The sequence below is a fragment of the Cololabis saira genome, chromosome 1 (assembly GCF_033807715.1).
Source record: "Cololabis saira isolate AMF1-May2022 chromosome 1, fColSai1.1, whole genome shotgun sequence".
Taxonomy (NCBI): Eukaryota; Metazoa; Chordata; class Actinopteri; order Beloniformes; family Belonidae; genus Cololabis; species Cololabis saira.
In genome coordinates this window covers 7,315,450-7,338,824 of record NC_084587.1, presented here as the reverse complement: position 1 = coordinate 7,338,824, position 23,375 = coordinate 7,315,450, and the positions used below count along the sequence as shown (strand labels likewise).

At 40.7% G+C, this 23,375-nt stretch overlaps 2 protein-coding genes across 2 annotated transcripts in view; both read left to right on the top strand.

Annotated features, from left to right (window-relative positions):
* Positions 1–10,493: 10,493 nt before the first annotated feature.
* The window catches only part of jpt1a (Jupiter microtubule associated homolog 1a), a 49,707-nt gene continuing 36,825 nt past the window's right edge, over positions 10,494–23,375 (top strand). The window contains exons 1-2 of the mRNA XM_061733134.1: positions 10,494–10,707; positions 15,565–15,707. Coding sequence (XP_061589118.1) covers positions 10,652–10,707; positions 15,565–15,707 — 199 coding nt within the window. The 5' untranslated portion in view covers positions 10,494–10,651. The remainder of the gene's footprint in view (positions 10,708–15,564; positions 15,708–23,375) is intronic.
* Positions 18,164–20,236, top strand: LOC133450632 (E3 SUMO-protein ligase ZBED1-like). The gene is made up of 3 exons (XM_061729402.1): positions 18,164–18,576; positions 18,852–19,474; positions 19,646–20,236. Exons 1-3 carry the CDS (start codon positions 18,309–18,311, stop codon positions 20,015–20,017), a joined length of 1,263 nt encoding a protein of 420 aa, XP_061585386.1. The 5' UTR covers positions 18,164–18,308; the 3' UTR covers positions 20,018–20,236.

Genomic DNA, 23,375 nt, shown 5'->3' with positions numbered 1-23,375 from the left:
CTTTTATACAAAAAGAGAAATAAACGTACAAAGAGGCGTGTCCTACTGATTTCCTGAGCAACCATTCGTTAGTACAGCCAGGTTTTCGTGGAAGGGGCAGTCACTGTTTGGCAGGAGGATGTGGACTTGTCTGAACCTGAGAAACATCTGCAGCTGGAAAATATCCCAGCTCAAAACACACATCTACTCAAGAACAGGACGTCTCCAGATGTGCATTTGCCCGAGGACACATCAGGTGGAGACCTGAGACAGCAAAGTCTTTCGTCATGAAATATGCAGAGGGCGAAAGAGAAAGTTATCTTACAATTATTTTCTTTTTACCTCCACTGAACTTTATAACGCGGCTGAAATACAGAAGAATAAAACCCATTTAAAAAGAATTAAGAATACTTTTACCGGAGGAGTACTTGGTCCATTTTGAGTAGACTTGTGGTCAAGATCCCCTAAACCGAGACCAAGACCAAAAACAAACCTAGTTATTTCCTGATCCTGCGTGATTGTAGAACATCATCCTGGTTCTAGTTTCCATATGAGCTTGTTTTCAACTGCAGCTCAATAACACAGAGAAGTGGATGATGATGTTGAACTCACTAGAAATGTTTCCATCCATCAGCTGAGATCAGATATGTGTGGCGACTGCACTACCGCTATTTCTACACTATTGGAGGATTGACTTCAGTGCTTTTAAGGATTGACACGACTACTAACTAGTCCCAAAGTCCTCTAACAGAATAACCAGCTCCAACACCCCCCTCCACCTCAGAAAAGTAGTGAACAGTAAATGTTACGGATTTAAATTGGACTTAATTTGGAGATGAAACCTGAATTTTAAATATTAAAGATACAATTACTGACTTGAAATTACATTATTTACCATTATAGTAATCAGATTACACCTTATATCAGCATCAATGATAGGGACCTGATGCTTAATCAATCACAACGATATGCAAATATTATTCATATATTTATTCAAACTAGGCTGTTATAAACACAAAACTGTAATTAAATACAGACACACATGGATATGCACCAAAACATTAAATCAAATGCAAAATACAAATAGTTTACAAAACTGTACATTAACAAGAGGAAGAACTGCTGATCACCAGATTTTGTCACCTTGGTGCAACGGACTCTCAATGATCCGAGTCTGAGACCTGGAGAGACCGAGACCACAAAAAAGTGGTCTTGAGAACTACAAGTCTAATTTTGAGTTGTATTAATGTTTTATTTTATCTTATTTACGTTAAGTAAGTCATTCACATAGTGCTCTTTATCCGTGGGAGTGTTGCTATGGTGTTACTATGGTGTTGCTATGGTGTGTGCTGGAACCGTGTACAGTGTTGTAATGAAGTAGTATGGTTAGTAGAAGCAGTGACATCTGTAAAGGTTCACTTTCCAACTTTTTTTTTTTCAACTCAGGTGTGACAGAGGAAAGTGTGACGCAACATCCATAGATTGTATAGTTAGTAAACCAAAACCTCTGTGATGTCACAGTGCAACAAAAACACAAAGCGTCTTAGCCTAACGATGACTGACGGTGAAGTGATGATGGCTAGCCTGGGCTATGCCGGCTGCCAGTCAAAAGTTTCTACTTACTCTGCAAAGTCTGACACATGTTGGGTTTTTTTAGCCAGCCCCCAGTGGTCAGTTGAGGAACTGCAGCTTTTCCACAGTTCCTCATTGGCTTCATTGGATCCAGAAGTCAGACTGGAGGTGCTAGTCTGTGGTACTAATCCAGCATTCGATAAGATAAGAACTTTATTGATCCCGCAGGAAATCGTTGCTCCAGGGCTTCAATACGGAAAACGAGTAATCACACAAAAACAAAAACAATTAAAGCTGCAGGCAGCGATGAACGGGCCCTCTCTCGTGCAATTTCCACCAATAAAGGTCAAGGACTCAAAACGAAGTCCGATGACACCACCCATGACTCTTTATGTCAAACCATTCAAAAGTTATGGCAGAAAATATGAACTATCGAATACCAATCAGATGAAGGGGGGCGCGTTTTTTGGCGTTTAACGCTTTTGACTGAGAAAAGTAATGCGCATCGTTGCAGGATGGAGACGCACATTTTGATGTATAACACACCTGGGTGCACGTTACGGTTCGGGCGAAGAAGCGGCCGAAGAAATGGCATAAATTGCGCCAAAATTACACGATTAATTCAAAATGGCCGACTTCCTGTCTGGTTTCGGCCATGGCGCCAAGAGACTTTTCTTTAAGTTGCGACATGATACAGGTGTGTACTGATTTTCGTGCATGTACGTCAAACCGTATCGTGGGGCTTGAGGCACAAAGTTTTCTAGGGGGCGCTGTTGAGCCATTAGGCCACGCCCATTAATGCAAACCATTAAATATAAAAATTTTTGCCAGGCCTGGCTTGCGTGCAAAATTTGGTGACTTTTGGGGCACGTTTAGGGCAAAAAGGCCCTCATTTCGTCGGAAGAAAAACGAGAAAAATAAAAACCAGGAAAATAACGAGAACATCTCCTACGGATACAATAGGGCCTTCGCACTGTAAGTGCTTGGGCCCTAACAAGGTAATACAGAGGAGAGTAACAGAATACATTATACAGCAAATAAGGTGCGGATAGGGGCTTAAAACGTTTACTGAAGTGCAGAATAAAGTGTTATTGTACATAAAGGGGAGGTGATTAAATGTTTGATAGCACTTCTTGTGGCGTTGGTGAGTCCTGTTGTTCAAGATGCGGAGCAGTTTCCTCAGCATCCTCTGCTCAGACACCTCTGCCAGAGGCTGTGGTTCCACGCCCAGGGTAGAGCCAGCCCCCCCGGTGAGCTTGTTGGGCCCGTTGGGATCGTCTGTCTTCACCCTGCTGCCGCAGCACACCACAGATGGCACTGGAGACCATTTTGACCATTCTAATGATTGAATTAAATGATAACATCAAATTTTGATCAGCGGCCAAACCATTTTTGTGTTGGGGGTTCTTGACCACAAGGACAATTAGGAAGAAAACAAATAACAAGCTTTTATGTAACTCAAATACTACATATTTTTTCCACAAATAGTGAAAATGATTCCATAATTTAATGAGAATAAAAACTACCCTGGGCCCGGGACAACAGACCCGTTTGCCCAGCCCCCCCCTATCGGCGGGCGTGCTGGAGACCACAGAGTGATAAAACATTGTCTTTTAATGAGCACATTCAGTATGTTGTAAAAAAGCTGAGGCTTTTGTTAAGATTCTATTATAGAAACAAGTCTTGCTTTTCTTTTGAAAAAGAAAAAGATTATTATATATTATATATTATTATATATTATTATTATTATTATTATTATTATTATTATTATTATTATTATTATTTTATTCTTTTTTCACTAGTTTCTGTTTTAAAACAGAAACTATTGAAAGCAACCTTTTTACCTGTAATTGACTATGGAGATGTGCTGTATATAATGCATCTGTTCATTGTCTTTGCATGTTGGATAGTGTGTATCATGTTGGATCGTGTGTATCATGTTGGATCGTGTGTATCATGTTGGATCCTGTGTATCATGTTGGATCGTGTGTATCATGTTGGATCGTGTGTATCATGTTGGATCGTGTGTATCATGTTGGATCGTGTGTATCATGTTGGATCGTGTGTATCATGTTGGATCGTGTGTATCATGTTGGATCGTGTGTATCATGTTGGATCGTGTGTATCATGCCGCACTGAGATTTCTAACAAACTGTGGTTCTCTCACCCATCACTGTCTTCTCTACATTAAAGTAAATTGGTCATCGTTAGCTGCTCGTCGCCTCAGTCATTGGTTTATGTTCATTTATAAAGCCATTCTGGGTAAAATTCCTTCTTATTTATCTTCTCTTTTAACGTGAAAAAAAGGAGGTTACAATCTCTGCTCAATGGATATTTTGCATTTGGTTGTTCCAAAAAATAAGAAGGGAATTTGGGAAGAAAAGCTTTTAGGTTTTCAGCACCAGATGCATGGAATAAACTTCAATCTGAACTGCATTTAGGAAACTTCATACCTGTGACTGAATTTAAAGCTCGGATGAAAACAGTGGAGTTCAGACTGTCTGTATGCAAGTGTTTTAATTAATTATGTCTTTATGTAATTCATTTATTTGTTTTTTTGTTTTTTATCTTTTAATTCTGTAACAGTATGTTGCTGCTATCTTGGCCAGGTCTCCCTTGTAAAAGAGACCCTGATCTCAATGTGACTAACCTGGTTAAAGGAGCATGAGGCAGGATGGAGGCAGGATTTATGAAAAAAATCCGTATACATTTTAAGTTTTCTAGTAATAATGTCAGATGAAGCGTTCCAAACCAAAAAGAATGAGCCCTCTAGTGCAGTGATTCTTAACCATAGGGCCGCGGCCCACACTTGGGCCGCGAGCGCCATCTAGTGGGCCGCCAAAAAAAATTCAGTTTTGTACGTGTGGGCCGCAGGGGCCGCGGGACTGCATAGCAACTCCCAACCAAATGAGGAGAAGAAGACACTCAGCTAGCTGTACGTGTAATAGTAAGAGAAATGGTGTGTATTTACAGAGAAAATCCTTCATTTTGCACAGAGTAGGTTTAGATCCGCCAGGATCAGGGATCGATTGCTTGGGTCTGCGCCCAGAGCAAGCGAGCACGGCGTGCTCATTTATCCCGGCGCGTCCCCGCGGCCGGGGAGGTCGGCTGAGGCTGCCGCTCGGGCGGTGGGCTCCGTCGTTACTGCTGAAGGATGGTAGATGTAGATGCGTGGGCTGTCGTGTCTGCTGGACTGGACTGTTCGGGCTTTCTAAAAAGCATCGGAAAGTAACTGCTGCAGCGCGGCCAGAGAGCTGCGGTGCGGGCTGTGCCCGTCGCAGCTGATCAGGCTCCGATGAAACCCGACACACTGAGTCCTGACAACTTATTAATGTAAATAACTTAAAGTAAAATCAAACTAAGTTTTGTCCTCGCTGTATTTTTAAATATGCAACCCGGAATGGACAAATTCATCCTGTTCAGTCTTCCCACTGGGACAAAACCAGTGTCTCATACGTTCAGAGACCGTGGAGTTCAAAGTGCGAAAGTGAAACGCCACTGAAACAAAACACAAAGTTTTTCATCAAACATATCCACTCAAGTCTGAACTGAAGTCACAGAAAAATAAACTGACCATCTTAAAACATCCTGCCCATGTTTGGGTCCAGATACAGCTGTGAAGCAGCTTTTTCCACAGTGAACATAATTAAAACTAAATATCGTTTCAGGCTCATCAATGAGCACCTCCACATGCATATGAGAACCTGACACCATCCAGCCCAGATTTAAAGTCCTGACAGAAGAAATTAGAGCTCAGTTCTCTCACTGAACGACAGAAAGATAAAAAAGACATAAGATTAAAAGAGGGGAAGAAAGAAAAACTGCAAAACTGTTAAATTGTTAAGATGTGTTTATATTAATTTAGTATAAAAATGTGTTGAGACAATTAACAAAGAAAAGGGGAAATTCAAACTGCTGGTAGAGAAATAAAATAAGATAGCATTTGAAAAATAAAATAAAATCTACTTTATTTTTAAGAGAAAAAAATATGTTTAATTCAAGTTAAACATGTTAATTGGCAAATATGTACTTTTTTAATATAACAGTCAGATGCATATGTTGATACAACTATGAGGCTACTTGAATATATACACACACACACACATATATATATATATATATATGTATATATATATATATATATATATATATATATATATATATATATATATTATGATGTTCTGGACCTTCGCTTGAGTAAATTTTCTCTAAATGGACCTCTTAAAGTTTTAGTTGAATACCCCTGCTATAGAGGAGTGTTTATATTTAATGGGCCCCGGGCCACTTTGTACTGAAAAAATTGGGCCCCAAGGTCAGAAAGGTTAAGAATCCCTGCTCTAGTGTATCTCTCCGTTGCCTTGAACAGGCTGTGTGCTGCAAAATGTGCTGCAATTTGGTCCCGAATTCCCCGCGCTGTCCTGCGGATGTGACGTCACATGACGCTGCATGCAGGTTCTCCCCGTTCTCCCGTGCCGGCTTCACTGTTGGCTGCAGTACCCCCAACGGCCGTCGTGGCGAAGGGTGGCGCTAGAGAGTCTCATTTCTTAAAAGGAGCCTCATGCTCCTTTAAATAAAGGCTAAATAAAAAATTAAGAAAATCTGATTTAGCCACAGAATTGAGCTCTGATATTCCAGCGCAGCTCCCATATCTCTTCCAGCCTGGATCGCTCTAGGGGCTGGTAGTCATGGCATAACTGGGCCGGGCCTGTTTATTCTGTCCATTTACAGTCTGGCACGGTCAACTTTGAGGAAAAAAGGCTTCAAAACCATTTTTAAACAAACTTGCGTTGAGGCCATGGATCAAATCCAGTAATTTAACTGGGCTGACTGGAAAGAATGGACACTCTTCATGTTCTGAACAAAAAAGCCTAAACAAATGTCATTTTTGTAAAGACATTTAATATTTAAGCGTATCAAAACTTATGCCAAATTTACAAACATTTTCCACATATATATATACATATATACATACGTACATACAGACGGTAAAAAAAATAAAATAAAAATTAAGAATGATTACAGAAATCAAACTGATAAGGTGCAGTAAAGTGAAATTAAAAAGGCCGGATCATTACATTCACATCGCCAGTAAGTTTTGTTATTCAGTTAGTGTTATCCATTTCGTTGGTCAAGAAAGACATAAATGTATCCACAAACTCTGTCTGTTTACCTTTGACATTACAAGTTAACCTCTCCAGTCCAAGACCCATCATCAGCTCCTTCTTCCATAATCCAAGTGATGCTGGTTCAACATCTTTCTTCTTGCATGGAGAAGTCCAAAATCAGTCATTTTCGATTGCTTTTTGTGTTTTGATGGTGTCTTTGGGGTATATTCCTTTAGTATGCAGATTGTTGGCCTCAAAGGAATATTACACTTGGTCATCCATGATAAACATTTGACTACATTTTCCCAGAATAACTGTATGGGGGTATTATTGTTCCAATTTTATTTGTGTGCGCGTATCTCAATCTGTGTGTGCATAAAAAGATTTGTGTCCGTATTCACATTTGTGTGTGTGTAAAAAGATTTGTGTGTCTGTATTCATATTTATTATCTTTTTGGAAGTTATCTTACTCCATATGCAACCCGATGGGGTTCAGGTGTTTGCATGCAGTTTAAAAGTCCGAACGATGTCTTATACGATCAGAAACCTGATTGAACTGCTGCATGTAAACGTACTGACTGAGTGCTACGCGCCGACTACTGTAGCTTGGCGTGAGCCTGTAAGTCCGAGCTCAGGGCAAAGGAAATGTTACGGACAAATCGTTTTACACACGGATCGCATTTACAGATTTGCCACGGCAGAAGTGTGTCAAAATCCACATGTACAAAGACAACCAATCGAGAGCTCCCGGCTGATTTTTTGCGCACACATAAATGTGAATACAGACACACAAATCTTTTTACGCACACACAGATTGAGATACGCACACACAAATAATATTGGAACAATAATACCCCCACATAAACAGGATCTTCGGGCATTAAGCAGTGAATCAAAGTTCCCTTCTCAGTTTGGCATTTAACACAAACATGAGACAGTGGCTTCTAACCACTATCACATTTTTTAGGACTGCCCCAAACTGAAAGTGTTCTGGAGGGGTATCCGGGCTTCAGTAAGTAGTTTTTAATATTCAGTTTCCTCAGTTTTGATGCAGCATATCTAGGTCATGTTAATGTTTTGGAATGTAGGCGAGAGATAAAATTGCTGCAAATGCTCTTAGTGGCAAGTAAAAAAGTATCCATGTATCCATGTATCCATCCATCCATCCATCCATCCATCCATCCATCCATCCATCCATCCATCCATCCATCCATCCATCCATCCATCGTCCACCGCTTATCCGTTCCTGGGTCGCGGGGGCAGCAGCCTCAGCAGGGATGCCCAGACTTCCTTCACCCCAGACCCTTCCTCCAGCTCTTCCTCCAGCTCCTCCGGGGGGAGTCCGAGGCGTTCCCAGGCCAGCCGAGAGACATAGTCTCTCCAGCGTGTCCTGGGTCTGCCCCGGGGTCTCCTCCCGGAGGGACATGCCCGGAACACCTCCCTTGGGAGGCGTCCAGGAGGATCCGGTACAGATGCCCAAGCCACCTCAGCTGACTCCTCTCAATGTGAAGGAGCAGCAATTTGACTCCGAGCTCATCCCGGGTGACCGAACTCCTCACCCTATCTCTAAGGGAGCATCCAGCCACCCTGCGGAGGAAACTCATCTCTAAGGGAGCGTCCAGCCACCCTGCGGAGGAAACTCATCTCTAAGGGAGCGTCCAGCCACCCTGCGGAGGAAACTCATCTCGGCCGCTTGTATCCGCGATCTTGTCCTTTCGGTCACTACCCAAAGTTCATGACCATAGGTGAGGGTAGGGGCGTAGATTGACCGGTAAATCGAGAGCTTCGCCTTTCGACTCAGCTCCCTCTTCACCACGATGGTCCGGTACATCGACCGCATAACTGCAGACGCTGCACCGATCCGTCTGTCAATCTCCAGCTCCATCGTTCCCTCACTCGTGAACAAGACCCCGAGATACTTGAACTCTTCCACCTGAGGCAGGACTTCTCCACCCACCCGGAGAAGGCACGCCACCCTTTCCCGATGGAGAACCATGGCCTCGGTCTTGGAGGTGCTGATTCTCATCCCTGCCGCGTCGCACTCGGCCGCAAACCGCCCCAGCACATGCTGAAGGTCCCGGTCCGACGAAGCCAACAGGACAACGTTATCTGCAAAAAGCAGAGATGAAATCCTGAGGTTCCCAAACCGGATCCCCTCCGGCCCCTGGCTGCGCCTAGAAATCCTGTCCATAAAAATTATGAACAGGACCGGTGACAAAGGGCAGCCCTGCCGGAGTCCAACATGCACCGGGAACAAGTCTGACTTACTGCCGGCAATGCGAACCAAACTCCTGCTCCGATCATACAGAGACCGGACAGCCCTTAGTAGAGGGCCCCGGACTCCATACTCACTCAGCACCCCCCACAGAATGGCACGAGGGACACGGTCAAATGCCTTCTCCAGATCCACAAAGCACATGTAGACTGGTTGGGCAAATTCCCATGAACCCTCGAGCACCCTGCGGAGGGTGTAGAGTTAAGTAGAGTAAAAAAGCAATTATGGTTAAATCCGACCCCACCTACTAGAGGACTGGATTGGTATTACCGTAGAGCTTTTTAGGATGGAAAAGCTGACCTTTCAACTAAAAACACAACGGGATATATTTTACAAAATTTGGAATAACTGGATTGTATTTATTACCCCCACTGGAAGGACATTCATTTTCATTTACTTGAATATTGCTGTACCGTTTTATCTACTTACTGTACTTGCAGAGTGTATTATTCACATAGGCCTACATAAAATTAAGTCGTTTATACAAAGACTAGTCTTTCTTGATCTAAATAATAATCTAATTTCTCTCAATAACATTCTCTCAATAACCTCTTGACTTATTTTTTTTTAGTAGATCAAGCACAATATTTGTACATGTCCCAAATATCTGGGACATGATAAACCGACGGTTAGTACCATAGACATATGTACGTAGACACCACATCGAGCTGCTGCTGTCAACGACGCCGCCATATTGGATGTGGCAAGAAAGTAATACAAGTAAATGGACTTATTTTCATAAAGCGCCTTTATACAAAGACATTTACTTTTAACGTCTCATTTATTCATTCACACACGCACTAATATACTTGGGAAACAGTTAGGCACCAAATATAATTTATTTAATTTTCTCAGATGGCAAAAATAAGAACTTTATTGATCCCACATAGGAGTAATTCATGTTATCAGCTATAGAGAACAAGGTAGTGCAGAAAAACAATATATATCCCCCCTCACAAAAATAAGAAAAATACAAAACAACAAATAAAAAACAAAACAAATTAAAAAATTTAAAAAATAACAAAATAACATATTTGAACCATTTTTCAGACAATAAAATAACATTTGAACCATTTTTCAGACAATAAAATAACTGAAAAAAAATCTGGTTCAAATATGTTATTTTGTTGCTTGAAAATTTTTAAATATGTTGATGAGAAAATAATCATTCTTTTTTTTGTGAGGGGGGGATAGGCTATATATTGTTTTTCGGCACTACCTTGTTCTCTATAGCTGATACAACATGAATTACTCCTATGTGGGATCAATAAAGTTCTTATTTTTGCCATGTGAGAAGATTAAATATATTATATTTGGTGCCTAACTGTTTCCCAAGTATATTAGTGCGTGTGTGAATGAATAAATGAGACGTAAAACGTAAATTTCTTTGTAGAAAGGCGCTTTATGAAAATAAGTCCATTTACTTGTATTAGTTTACAGCACAGTCTTGCCTCATCTAATATGGCGGCGGCGTTGACGTATCGCAGCAGCTCCATTGGGCGTCTTGTACTAACCGTCGCAACGTGTTTCCCACTGCCCCGTCTTATTCTGAAAGGGTGACCGGAAGTGTCTCTCTCCGGCTGCAGGTGGTTCTTCAGCAGCTACTAGCTAGCGCGGACAACGATGAGACGGTGAAGTGTGGCCAGCAGCAACAGAGGTGTAGTTTTCTCTCGAATCCCGACAGCTTTATAAAACACTCACGCCGCTATTTCACTAGAAAATGACCACGACCACGACGTTTCAAGGGATGGAGCCGGGCGCGAAGAACAGCTCCAGGTGAGAGGCGGCTGAGCCGCTAGCATCCTTTCATCACCCTCTCATCCCCCCTTCAGCATCCACGATCCATGCTGAAACGGGTTAAAACAACCACACTAATACATCCCCCCCCGGGAGGGTTAGTTTATTCGTGACTGGGCCGGGTTAAGGCGGGTTTAGAGCCGTGTAGCGGCGGATGCAGCTGGAGGAACCACACCTTCCTGTTGTCTGCTGGGATGGAGCATGGATGTATTATAGGAGCTCTGGCTGGACCAGAGCTCCTTTACTGCTCTGCTGGGGAGGTAGGGGGCTGGTGTGGGGGGACACCGATGCGGGGGGGTTTATTTATCTGTGAGTTTGTGTGGGTTTTCCCTGGTTTTCCCTGGTTTCTCCAGCCTTTCTGCCTCTACAGAAGCTCGAAGGGCATTAGCCGCTGCTGCAGTTGGGTGGGGCCTGCGCATGCGCCACATCCCCGACCAGGATCAATAACTAGGGCTCTATCTATATTTTATATATGTGTTTGTATGTATATATTTTATATATGTATGTGTTTGTATGTATGTATGTGTGTATATATATATATATATATATATATATATATATATATATATATATATATATATGTATATGTGTGTGTGTGTGTATATGGGAATATACGTGTGTGTGTGTGTATGTATATATATTATATACTGAAATTATCTATATATATATATATATATATATATATATATATATATATATATATATATAGAGAGAGAGAGAGGATTTCAGTAGATGTGTGTATATAAACACACACATCTACTGAAATCCTCTCTCTATATATATATATATATATATTTGTGTGTGTGTGTGTATATATATATATATATATATATATATATATATGAGGTTTGTGTATATGGGAATATACGTGTGTGTGTGTATATATATATATATATATATATATTATATACTGAAATTATCTATCTATAGAGAGAGAGAGGATTTCAGTAGATGTGTGTGTATATAAACGCACACATCTACTGAAATCCTCTATATGTGTGTGTGTGTATATATATATATATATAAATAATGTGTGTGTGTATATATAATATACACACACAAGATTAGTAGTCATCTAAGTAAACAATTTCAGGTGCCTATTTAAAGTCTCAAATATGCACTGTGTTTATAATTAGAACTTCTGAGTCGTCAGATCTACTGAAATCCTCTCAAATTTGTTGCTTCATGACATCAGAAGTTCAGAGTCTTCTCTTTTTTGTGAGTTTCTACATAAATTCCTAAAATGTCCTTACCAATTTGCAGTTTGATAGTCAACATTCAAAATGTTTTCTTAAGTGAGTTTATGAAGCAAGAAAATGTTTAAATTTCGTCATCCAAATTTGTGAATTTAAAAAACCTAAATATTATTGTTCAACAAAAATAATTGGCAAATTAAATTATAAATTTGAATGTGTGTAGTCAGAAATTCATTTTTTGTCTTACAAATTTGCAGTTTTATGAAATCAAATTGTGACTTTTCTCTTACAGTTGTGAATTTAGTCAACGATTCATAGCTTTCTGTTGCAAATTTGCATGGTGAGAAAGTCACAATTTCCAAATATTCTTTTGCAAATTTGCGATTAAATAAAGTAAGAATCAGTAAAGTGGGTAGAGTCAGGTTGCTAGATTGATCCCCACCCATCAGGTGGCACAGTTTACCTGCAGACGACAATGAACCCCCCATTACTCCAGCCACTCATGGTGCCCTTCCCAAGTGCAGAAAAATAGGGAATTTTGTGTCAGGAAGGTCATCTAGTGTAAAGATTTATGACAAATCAACATTTGAAACGTTATAATTTGCTGTGGTGACCCCTGCCAAGGGAAAAGGCCAAAAGGAAGAAGAAGAAAAGAGATCAGAAATGAAGTCTTGTTTAAAGTAGTTTTTTCCTTTTGGAAGATTACTCCCCATTTTGCTGCAGATTATTTCTTTATCCTCCCCCCCAGAAATGCCTCGAGCACAATCTTGTGCCGGCTCAGTCAGCCTGAGCATGATTCATGTTGGGTAGCAAGTTGGAGGTGAGGATAGAGAAGTGGTTCCCCGTTTTATGATGCATTTGGACCTCTCATCGTATTGAGTTCCTTACCAATACTGGGGCTAAAAAAAATGCATGAGGCAAATCAACAATTAATTCAGAATAGATCTGGGAATTGATAAAGAACCGCATCAAAAGTACCATTTATCACCCGTAACTTCAGCTGGGTTTATTGCACCAGCTTTACTTAAATTCAAACTTTAGATACACAAATCAAGCCTGTTTTCCCCATATACAATAACAGATTTGTTTATTTAAAAGGATCCCCATTAGCTGACGCCAAAACGAAAGCTAGCCCCTTTCACAGAGAGGGCGCAAAGCGCAGCCTGCTGCCGGCTTTCCCATTCATTTATGTGCTACCGCGGCGCAAGAGCGGACCGTTCTGCGGGCGAAAGGCCGTCTGCCGCGGCGTTTGCGCTGCGAAAACCCTGCCCGAATTGAACATTTTTTTAATTTCACCATGCCGCGCTGGGACGACATCTCGGCACGGAGAGAAGGTGGTGGAGGCTGCGTCGACTCTTCTCCTTGTGCCGCGGTCGCACATACACATGAATGGGGTTGTATCGGTTGCTGTGTCGATTATGTTCTCACTACAAATAAAAAAAACGAACCGCTCCAGGTCTGGAATGGAATCGGGCCGAGACCACCTGTCCTAGGAGATCTCGGCTCGCTTGTTTTGTGCCGCATCCGAGCGCGATTGTTGTGTTCAAATATACCAAACGATCCGATCTTTAGGGGGAAACGCTCCCTGTTCCGGAACAACTGCTCCAAATGGGACAGGTGTGAAAGCACCCTTAGTCTTTGTTTCAAATCAGCCTCTTTTGATGTCACGAATCTCACCTGGAAGGGTTTTCCAATATGCAACTGATCTATAAAGTACTGTCCTGTGCATAGAGTCAGACTTAGATTAATACATCAGACAATCATTTTGAAGGGTTTGAACAGCCCATTTGCAGTGTGTGGCCCCTAAATCTATTTATTTAAAGTTTTAGTTATCAGGGACAATGCACATTAATAATACATTTAAACAAATGTAAAATATGCCAGAATTAGCCAAAAAGGCTATTTTGCATCTGCTGTCCCTGGACTGGTGTAAAATAGTCAACCTAAAAGAAGAATTATTAAGACATAATCAATAAAACATTTCCAAATAAGAAGGCAACTTCAGAATAAAGATTAAAAGGTAAGAGAATAAGCTAAAATACATACACCGACAGGTTAACATAAGTTCAACAACAGACAATTGCTACAAACGAAAACAGAAAGGTGGCAGCAACAGTAACATCAACATTAATAACACAAGACACAGTAACACACTAACAGGCCAAAAACAAACAAGACAAAAGCACTAAACACAGAATAAAAAGCAACTGTGTAAATCATGCAGTGTGTCCCCCACAAAGATAGAAATGACCTTGTATTAGACATTCGTAGTTAAAACTCTAATCTTTAGACTTTTCACATTTTCATGTCAAAATGGGAGCTCTCAAATATATATATTTTTTGGGGGGCTTTAACTTGCACACCACCTGAAAGCCAGCACATGTCTGTGTCGAGTCCGACCACATGGGGGCAGCATATCCCATAAATTAATCTGTCAGCCCCCGGTGCTTTCACCATCGGCCGGCGTTGTGTCTTGGTGGCATTTGGATTTAATTGGATTTATTGTTCAAAGGAAGTTCCTGTCGATAGGCAGCCAAAGTCAGCACGAGGGCTGCAGCTTTAGTACGACTGAACTTCTGAGAGCCTCGGCAGACTGACTTTATGTTCACACGTTCACGGCTGTGAGTGACACGCCGAAGCGCAGCCAAAAGTCATCACTGCGAGGCTTGTGGAGATAAATAGGGATGAAATCTGTCTCGGGCACAGTGACGTGTTCTCTTGCTTCACAAAACTAAAAGAAAACAAAAAAACCAAACCAATAGCATGTAGGGCTGGGCGATATGGACCAAAAGTCATATCTCGATATTTTCTAGCTGAATGGCGATACTCGATATATATCTCGATATTTTTTCCGTGCCATAATTGGGGTTTCCCCCAAAGCATTATAGCATAGCATCTCTGTTAGCTTCATTTTTTTTTCTGAGGCAAACCCTTAAAAAAACAGTCAGTTTTAATACAAAGCCTCGTGCCAAATGTCACACAGGTTCCTTTATTAACAGAGGTCTGCACAATATCAAAATGTATAAAACAAATGAAATAAAAATAAACTGCCTGCATATATAGAATAAAAATGCTTCTTGAATAAAATAAAACAAATATCCCTTTCCTGCATAACAATTAAATTAAAATACACTGTAATAATACAATGTAGACAGTAACAGGCAGACTTTTCCACTGAGGTTGACAGTTGTGCAAATAACAAAACATTTGTGCAAATCTCAAATAAAACATTCAAGTCAATTTGTCACCAAATAAGCTATATCAAAATTAAAAAAAAAAAAAAAAAATTTTTTTTTTTTTTTTTTTTTTTAAATCGATATAAACGATATTGTCTCGTACCATATCGCGTTTGAAAATATATAGATATATATTAAAATCTCGATATATCGCCCAGCCCTAATAGCATGACATGAAAATACACTCAGACATCAGAAAGATTAATTGTGAAATAATAAATATAAATTGCATGTTGCTCTGTGGCATTAGTGCCCATCATTGTTTGACAACTTAATGGAGACTGGAACAAGTGATGGCTTCAAGTTGTTTGTTTTTTACATTTTGGCAATAAAAATGGTGAATACATTTCCCTTCAGGGAGTATTTTTGAATCGAATTGCTAAGTTTTTATTCTCTCTTTCCAGGATCCTGCGCCCTCCAGGTGGCGGCTCCAACATCACGCTTGGTGCAGACGAGGAGAAGCCTCCTGTCCGGAAAAACAAGATGGCCTCCAGTGTTTTTGCGGAGCCGGAAGACCCTTATGCTAATCGAAGGAACAACCCGCCAGGTAGAGTCTCCCTCTCCCCCTAACATATGATGTAGTTGTGCAAAAGCCTCTAATTCCCTTTATCACATTTGTTTCTCCCTAATTCTTACCGACAAGTAAAAAGCCAGCGAGTTCAGGAATCTGTTGGAAATTTGTTTTCCTTGTCTTGAAGTCACAAGGTTTTGTTTTTGTTTTTTATCTGAGGGACCTATCGTATATATCTTGCCTTGGTTGGCTTGTTGAAACCAATCAGAACCAAGCATAAGGATCTGAAATATCAATGTTATCAGTTTACCAAAGTCATTGTTGGAGGGAAAAGTTGTTTTGGTTTTAAAGGAAGAAGTGCTGGCTCGTTATCAGCGGTTCAGGTTTCCTTCCCCGTTTCACTGAGATGAACAAATACAAATGTGCAACAGTTGGTTGCATTTTAAGTTGCACTTGCTCTTTTAATCTGCAGTTTTTGAAACATCTTTAAAATCTTATCTTAGTGGATCTTTGCTTCAGGGAAATGAAGCTTCAGATGAAAATAAAATCTTCTGATTTTATCTCTGATAAGGAGTGAGAAAAAAGCCTAAAAGAGGAAAGTCTTGTGGAGTTAATGAAATATCCCCAAGTATCAGTAATCAGCAATGACTTGAGAGTCATTTTATGTATAATTATATCTGTCTTTCATGGTTTTGGAGATATTTCGGCCCATTTTTCATCACAACATTGCTTCAGTTCTTTGATGGGCATCCAAATCACATGACCAACTTACAATGACGTGGCAGCGGGACACGGTTTCACTTTTACTCTTTTCAAGGTGCAGCTTATTTACCAGGATTTCCTCTTCTTTTCTTCATTCTCTTTCTGATCTCCCTTTTCCTGCTCTGCCCAAGTTTTCCTTCCCATTGTTTCTGTAATAATTGCTCGGGGGGGGGGGGTCTCTGCGTCTCTGGAAAGCGCCTTGAGACGACTTGAATTGAATTCAAATTGTGTTGAGCTGTCAAATAAAACCAGAGTTATGATTAATAATGAACGTCATGCTTATTTCTGTAAAAATTGGCCATTTCCTGGAAAGCACTTGCAAGAAAAAGGAAAAAAAAACAAAACAAACATGGCACTAGGGCTGCACGATTAATCGTTAAAAAATCGCGATCTCGATTCATGTTGAACGCGATCTCATTTTTCGCATTTACGATTTTTTTTTTTTTTTAATTTTTTTTTTTTTTTTTTTTTTTAATTTTTTTTTTTTTTTTTTTTTTTTTTCCTTTCCCCGTGCTCCTCCAGCTTTATTGATAGTTTGAAATTACATTTCTATTTTCTAGGACTTCAGTTGCACTTTCCTTCCGACTTAAAAACTGAGTACAAGCAAATGGTATTTATACAGTAGTCTAAGTGATATTGTACAAAAATAACATTTCGATTTCTGTGAAAACATTTTTCATTCCCAAATAACTCCTAATTCTGCTGTTCTGACAACTGTTCTTGGTGTTACATTTTTGCCAAGGTATTTGAGAAAAAAAAAGAAAAAAAAAGGAAAAATAAAAAAGACATTTTAAAATAAAATGTCCACCTTGGACTACAGAGTGATATTTAAATTGTAAACAGATTTTTATAAAAGTTTCTTTTAATACCTCAACATTTTTATCTTAGTAATATAACATGTAGTTTTTTATCGCCCGCTTGCAGCTGTGGAGCTGAAATGCATCATGTTATGAACTGTTTCCATGTCATACTCTGTTGGCCAACTCATATTTCACTAAAACAAACCAAAATAACCACACATGGAAGTTTGGTTTCCATTTACTCCCTTCTTCCATCTCATTTTACTGAGATGCACTTGCGATTTAAAAATAATAATAAAAGACAACAATTGCACCGCATTTTGATCCGGGACATCACCTGCATGAAAACAAGCGCTCCCTCTTTCTCCCTCAACAAATGAAAACGGCGGAGCCTTATACCACGTGATACACGCAGCCGGCTAGTAAACAAAAGGTGCATGTGAGAGAGTCGTGTTAGGAGTTCATAGAAAATAAGAAAATGAGCGTTGAGGAAAACCCAGCCAACGGCGGTAATGACAACCCCACGCCGGTAACGTTACTTCCTAAAAATGGTTCTCATTCCGTGGTGTGGAAGTTTTTTGGGTTCAAACAAGACGATGAAGACCAAAAACACGTAACTTGTCGTCAGTGTTTTGCCACAGTAGCAGCACCTCAGGGTAACACCACGAACTTGTACAACCACCTTAAACGTCACCATAAAGTGCAATATGACGAAGCTACAAAGACCAAGAAAACGACCGCAGAAAATCCCTCCCGGTCAACCACCCAGACATCTATAACGGGAACCTTGTACAGTGCATCTCCATACGCGTCAAGCTCCCGCAGACACAACGAAATTACAGATGCTATCGCGTATCACCTGGCTAAAGATATGGCTCCAATCAACACTGTGCAAAACGAGGGATTTCGGAAAATGATAAACACCCTAGACAAGCGCTACACAGTACCGTCCCGCAACTATTTTTCAAACGTTGCACTACCTGCTCTATACACTCAGTGTCGAGCAACAGTGGAGACAGAACTGCAAGCAGTTAATTATTTTGCAGCAACCACAGACTTATGGTCCAGCCGAACTATGGAGCCATACATGAGCCTGACGGTCCATTATGTTACCAGTGACTTCACCATGAAAAGTCGGTGCTTGCAGACTGGGTTTTTCCCCGAGGATCACACAGGAGAGAATATAGCACAAGGACTGAAGGAGGGTCTGATCTCTTGGAGTTTGGAGGAGGAAAAAATGGTGTGCATAACAACAGACAGTGGAGCCAACATTGTGAAAGCAGCATCCCTTAACAACTGGACAAGGCTTCAGTGTTTTGGGCACCGGCTACATCTAGCTATAGGTAAGTTGTGTATTAAAGTTGATAATTTTCTGTTATTTATAATATACAGCTAAATAGCATATAGTTTTTTTTTTTTAAACAACAACAATAGGCTAATATCAGCAATAATAATACTATAAAATAGTAAATAACAAAGCTGTATGTTATAAGCAACAATATTAATAGCAGCAGTAATGATAATAGTAATAATGATACTATAAAATAGTTAATAATAAATATAATAATAAAATGGTGGACAAGAATTGATTTGATTTTTTTTCTATTTTCCTCTCTAGAGAATGCAATGAAAGATCCAAGAATTGACCGCGCTGTAGGTCTGTGCAAAAAGCTTGTGGGCTGCTTCAGTTACAGTTGGAGACGGAAGAGGGACCTTGCTGAGGCCCAAAAGGAGCTCAAGCTACCCGAACACAAGCTTAAAACTGAGTGTCCAACGAGATGGGGTTCGAGACAAGCCATGATCCAGAGGGTACTTGAACAGCTACCTGCTATTTCACATGTTCTCTCCTCTGATCGGAAGGCTAGACACCTGATTCCCACATGGCAGGATGTTGAAGTTCTCGAGGCAATCAACAATGCACTCAGCCCACTGACAGACTTCACTGATGCCCTGTCAGGAGAGCAATATGTGAGCGTCTCCTCAGTGAAACCAGTTCTCCACCTCTTTGAAACATCAGTTGTGGCCATGCAGGAAGATGACTCGGATCTCACACGATCAATTAAGTCAAAAATCCTGGGGTACCTTCAGGAAAAATACAGTCATCCAAACACACAGGAACTGCTGGACATGGCCACATCTCTTGATCCAAGATTCAAGATGGAGTACATCAGTGAGGACAATAAAACCACTGTGAAGGCCAGACTGACACGTGAGATGACCGACGACATACCTTCAGTTACGGTAATTATGTTTACATCACATCATACTCAATGATATTTACACATTTTAAATGGTTGGAAAAATGTGATAGTGTACTTTAATGTTTAAGTGTGTGTTTAAGTGATATTGCATTGGTGTGTGTGAAATAGAATATTAAGATGAGCTTTGTTAATTATCTTCTCTCCTTTAAAGCAAACTCCCCCCTCAACTACACCCCCGGCTGCCCCCATGAAGAAGAGCCGAAAGACCTTAGGCAGCTTCCTCAAAGCAGCAAAAGGCAGTGAGGCACCATCCCAGCCTGAGCAAGATGTTGCCTCAGAACTACTGTCATATCTGCTCTCAAGCAAGATTGACAGTGAAGCTGACCCCTTAGTCTGGTGGAAGGAACATAAGGGAGAATTTCCAAAACTGTCTGTACTGGCTAGGAAATACCTCTGCATTCCTGCCACAAGTTCCCCTTCCGAGAGGGTGTTCAGCACAGGGGGGAACATTGTAACATGTCTCCGCTCATCACTGAAGCCTCAAAATGTCGACCGCCTTGTGTTCTTGGCAAAGAACCTTTAAGCAGCTGGCTGCATAAAAAAAGGACTAGGCCTATGTTCTAGGTTGTTGTAGTCCTGTCATGGTCAGCTATCATGTTGTCATGTTGTCATGTTTGATATATTGCACATAAATATTGTTTACATTGTTATTGTTAAAAATTATTTAAAGACAAGAGAGATGTTTATTTTTTTTTATGTTCAATGTCAGCTGTTACAGCAAAAAGCAGCCAGAGGAATAATTTGTTGCCAAATATTGTTCAAAATTGTTATTATTGTTTTAATTAATAAAAGGTTTGTGTAAAGAAGACAAGAGATGTTTATTGTTATTATATTTTTGTTCAGCTGTTGCAAAGTTAAAGTAATAAGTGCAGTAAATTTTATATTGGAAAAAAATCGTGAGAGAATCGTGATCTCAATTCTAAGCAAAAAAATCGTGATTCTCATTTTGTCCAGAATCGTGCAGCCCTACATGGCACCCCTTCTTCTAATGGTGGAAAAATGCACAACATCAACCAATCAGAATAATTATCTTGTCAATAAATGGTGAGTCTTGAGATGCTGCATCCAGGTGGAGACGGCAGGAGAAACACCTGGAGGTGTCAGGACGGGATGTCTTGTGAAGTGTTTTTGGAGTGGCACAAATAATTAGTGTGGCACCTTGTTGATAGTTTTAGTTTCAATTTATTGACCTTTCGGAAATTCTATTTGCATCTTTTTGCAGTCAGAATACACGGTCAAAAACTGAACAATATACAAGACAATTCGACATAGAACAATTAAGTGCAGTACAACATTATATAGTGGGGCTGCTTAAGTCCATTTTTGAGCCGAATCGTTCACTTCATGGTACAAGCACCAAATTTGGTACAAATGATGTCCAGGACATACCTTCTAATAAAAGTACGTTGCCCAGCTGAAAATCCAAGAGGGTCGCCAGTTTTCAAGATGGCCGCCTCATCAAACGCCAAAAAAAGGTTTTCGAGGTAGAACTTGAATTAACAGAAGAATGTTAATGATCCAAGCATCAAAATGAATGTATTATGACTGGAATAACTCAATGGTGTCAATTGAATTCCAATATGGCCACCAATTTTCAAGATAATGGCTATTAAATGACTAAAAAGTAGCGTTTTCGCGTTTTTTCTTCAGTTTTCTGCAATGATCTTAAGTGAAAATCTGCAGAATTCTGAGGGATGTGTTTTTTGTGTGAATCATTTGTGAAAATGTGTCCAAACTTTTGACTGTCACTCACCACACACACACACACACACACACACACACATACAGCAACACAAGCGTTCTTTACTGAAATAAAAGTAGGGCACACTGGTGACATCACTGCTGTGAGACTCAGCATGGGGTTCAGTGTCAGCTTGTAGTGTACTAACTGTAGTTGTAGTTTACTAACTGTTGTAGTGGCGTACTCACTGTAGTTGTAGTATACTTTAGTGTCCCAAATGCTATCTAATAAGCCCCTGTATAGACTCAACTAGAAGTTTAGTTAGTTGTAGTATTGTAGTTAGATAGCTGCACCTGACTTGACAGGATGTGCCAGTGCAGGATAGCCGAGCCAAGGGTAACAGGGCTTTAGTTACCTGGATGGTGTACAGATCGCACGGGATTTATGGCACTGGATGAACGATCGGGCTAGGTGTAGGGCACCAGATACTTGAACCTAGTTGCATCCCATATTCCAATGTGCTATGATATTTTTTTATGTTTGGGTGGTAAAAGGATAATCCCTCGACCTTCAACTGTATAAGATGTCTGCCGATAATCCATTGAGTTGTGCTACTAAAACTGACTGGAGCAAGTGTTGCCTCTGTCAGACATGGTTTCTTTGGAGCAAACTCATCCTCAGATTTTCAATGAATTTCAGCTGGGAAAGTTTGTGGTCCACAAGACTCACAGGGAGTTCTCAGGCATAGCCATTGACCAAGCTCACCAGCAGGCTAATGCAGTTGTTAAAGGTGATGGTGGTGCCATTGGAGTTACTGAGGATCCATCTGCACTGAGGCGGTGGATGGTGTCTGGACCAGAAGTTAGCCAGTTAGTCAACCAGTATGAGTTGGCATCTGAGGTCAATGAAGCAACTGAAGATATCAGGCATCATGAGCAGACTCGTCAGTCTCAGAAGTCCTTCACTGACAAGGTCCAGAGGTTGTTTGCTGTGATGAAGGATCTGGGTAATCCTTTTCAGGAAGAGTCCAAAGATCTGCTCACATTGGACACAAAAAACATTGCACATCCCAGTGCTGCTGAGCTTGTAAGAACTCACTTTGAGAAAGGTCAAGTTGCCTTCAGAGACTTTTTCAATGGTCTGGGTGATGAGACTTCCTTCTATAGGCCGATTAAAAAGAACAAAGTTGACTTCTTTCGCCAAGAAGCAGCTTCAGCTTGCAGTGACATGAAGAAGCAGGTACTCAAAGATGACTGTCGCCTGTTCTCACAGCTCTTTATATCCTGCCAATCACGAGAGTGTGACCTGCTTGAGTTCTTTAAGCATGAGAATCAGTCTTTCCCTGCAGCACTGAGCGACACAGGGAAACTCTACTACGGCCAGAAGTCTCAGCTTGCAAACATTTTGGAAGCTACCATTTCTCCTCCTGACAAACAACCAGAATGTGGTGCTATTATCATTGATGGTTCCTCTCTTGTGTATTCATTGTCTCCAAAGACATCAAAGACCTTTGAGGAATATGCTGTCCAAGATGTAGTTCCAAAGATCCAGGCATACTCATCAAAGTATGAGCGAACAGACATAATTTTTGATGTCTACTGGACTTCAAGCCTGAAGACTGAAACAAGGTCAAACAGAGGTAAGGGAGGTCGACGTAGAGTGACCGACAAAACCAAACTACCGCCCAACTGGAAAAGCTTCTTGCGAGACAATGAAAACAAGACTGAACTCTTTGGGTTCCTAGCAGAGAAGATAGTGACCTTGTGTCCTGACAATGTCGTAGTTGTGACCAAAGGAGAGCAGGCTCTTTCAAACAAACCCATCAGCCTTGAAGGTTTAAGTCCTTGCAACCACGAAGAAGCTGACTCCAGAATCTTCACACATGCTCTTCATGCAGCCAAGCAACAGATAAAGTCTGTGTTAATTAAGGCATGCGACACAGATATTCTTGTGGTTGCAGTCAATGTTTTTGCGACTCTTCAGGATGCAGGCTTGGAAAAGATCTGGATAGAATTTGGCCAGGGTCAGTCCATTAGGTGGTTGCCAATTCATGATATGGTGGTGAATCTTGGCCCAGGGGCATGCTGTTCTTCCATGCCTTCACTGGCTGCGATGTTGTGTCAGCTTTCCGTGGTAAAAGCGAGAAAAGTGCATGGCAAGCATGGGAGGCTTGCCCTGAAGTTAGTCCTGTCTTCAAAAA

Excerpts from the sequence above, each read along its gene's own strand:
- LOC133450632 (XM_061729402.1), top strand. The coding sequence starts at position 18,309 with ATGGAGCCATACATGAGCCTGACGGTCCATTATGTTACCAGTGACTTC. Across the intron at positions 18,577-18,851 it reads CCGGCTACATCTAGCTATAG|AGAATGCAATGAAAGATCCA; the intron begins GTAAGTTGTGTA and ends TTTCCTCTCTAG. Across the intron at positions 19,475-19,645 it reads ACGACATACCTTCAGTTACG|CAAACTCCCCCCTCAACTAC; the intron begins GTAATTATGTTT and ends TCTCCTTTAAAG.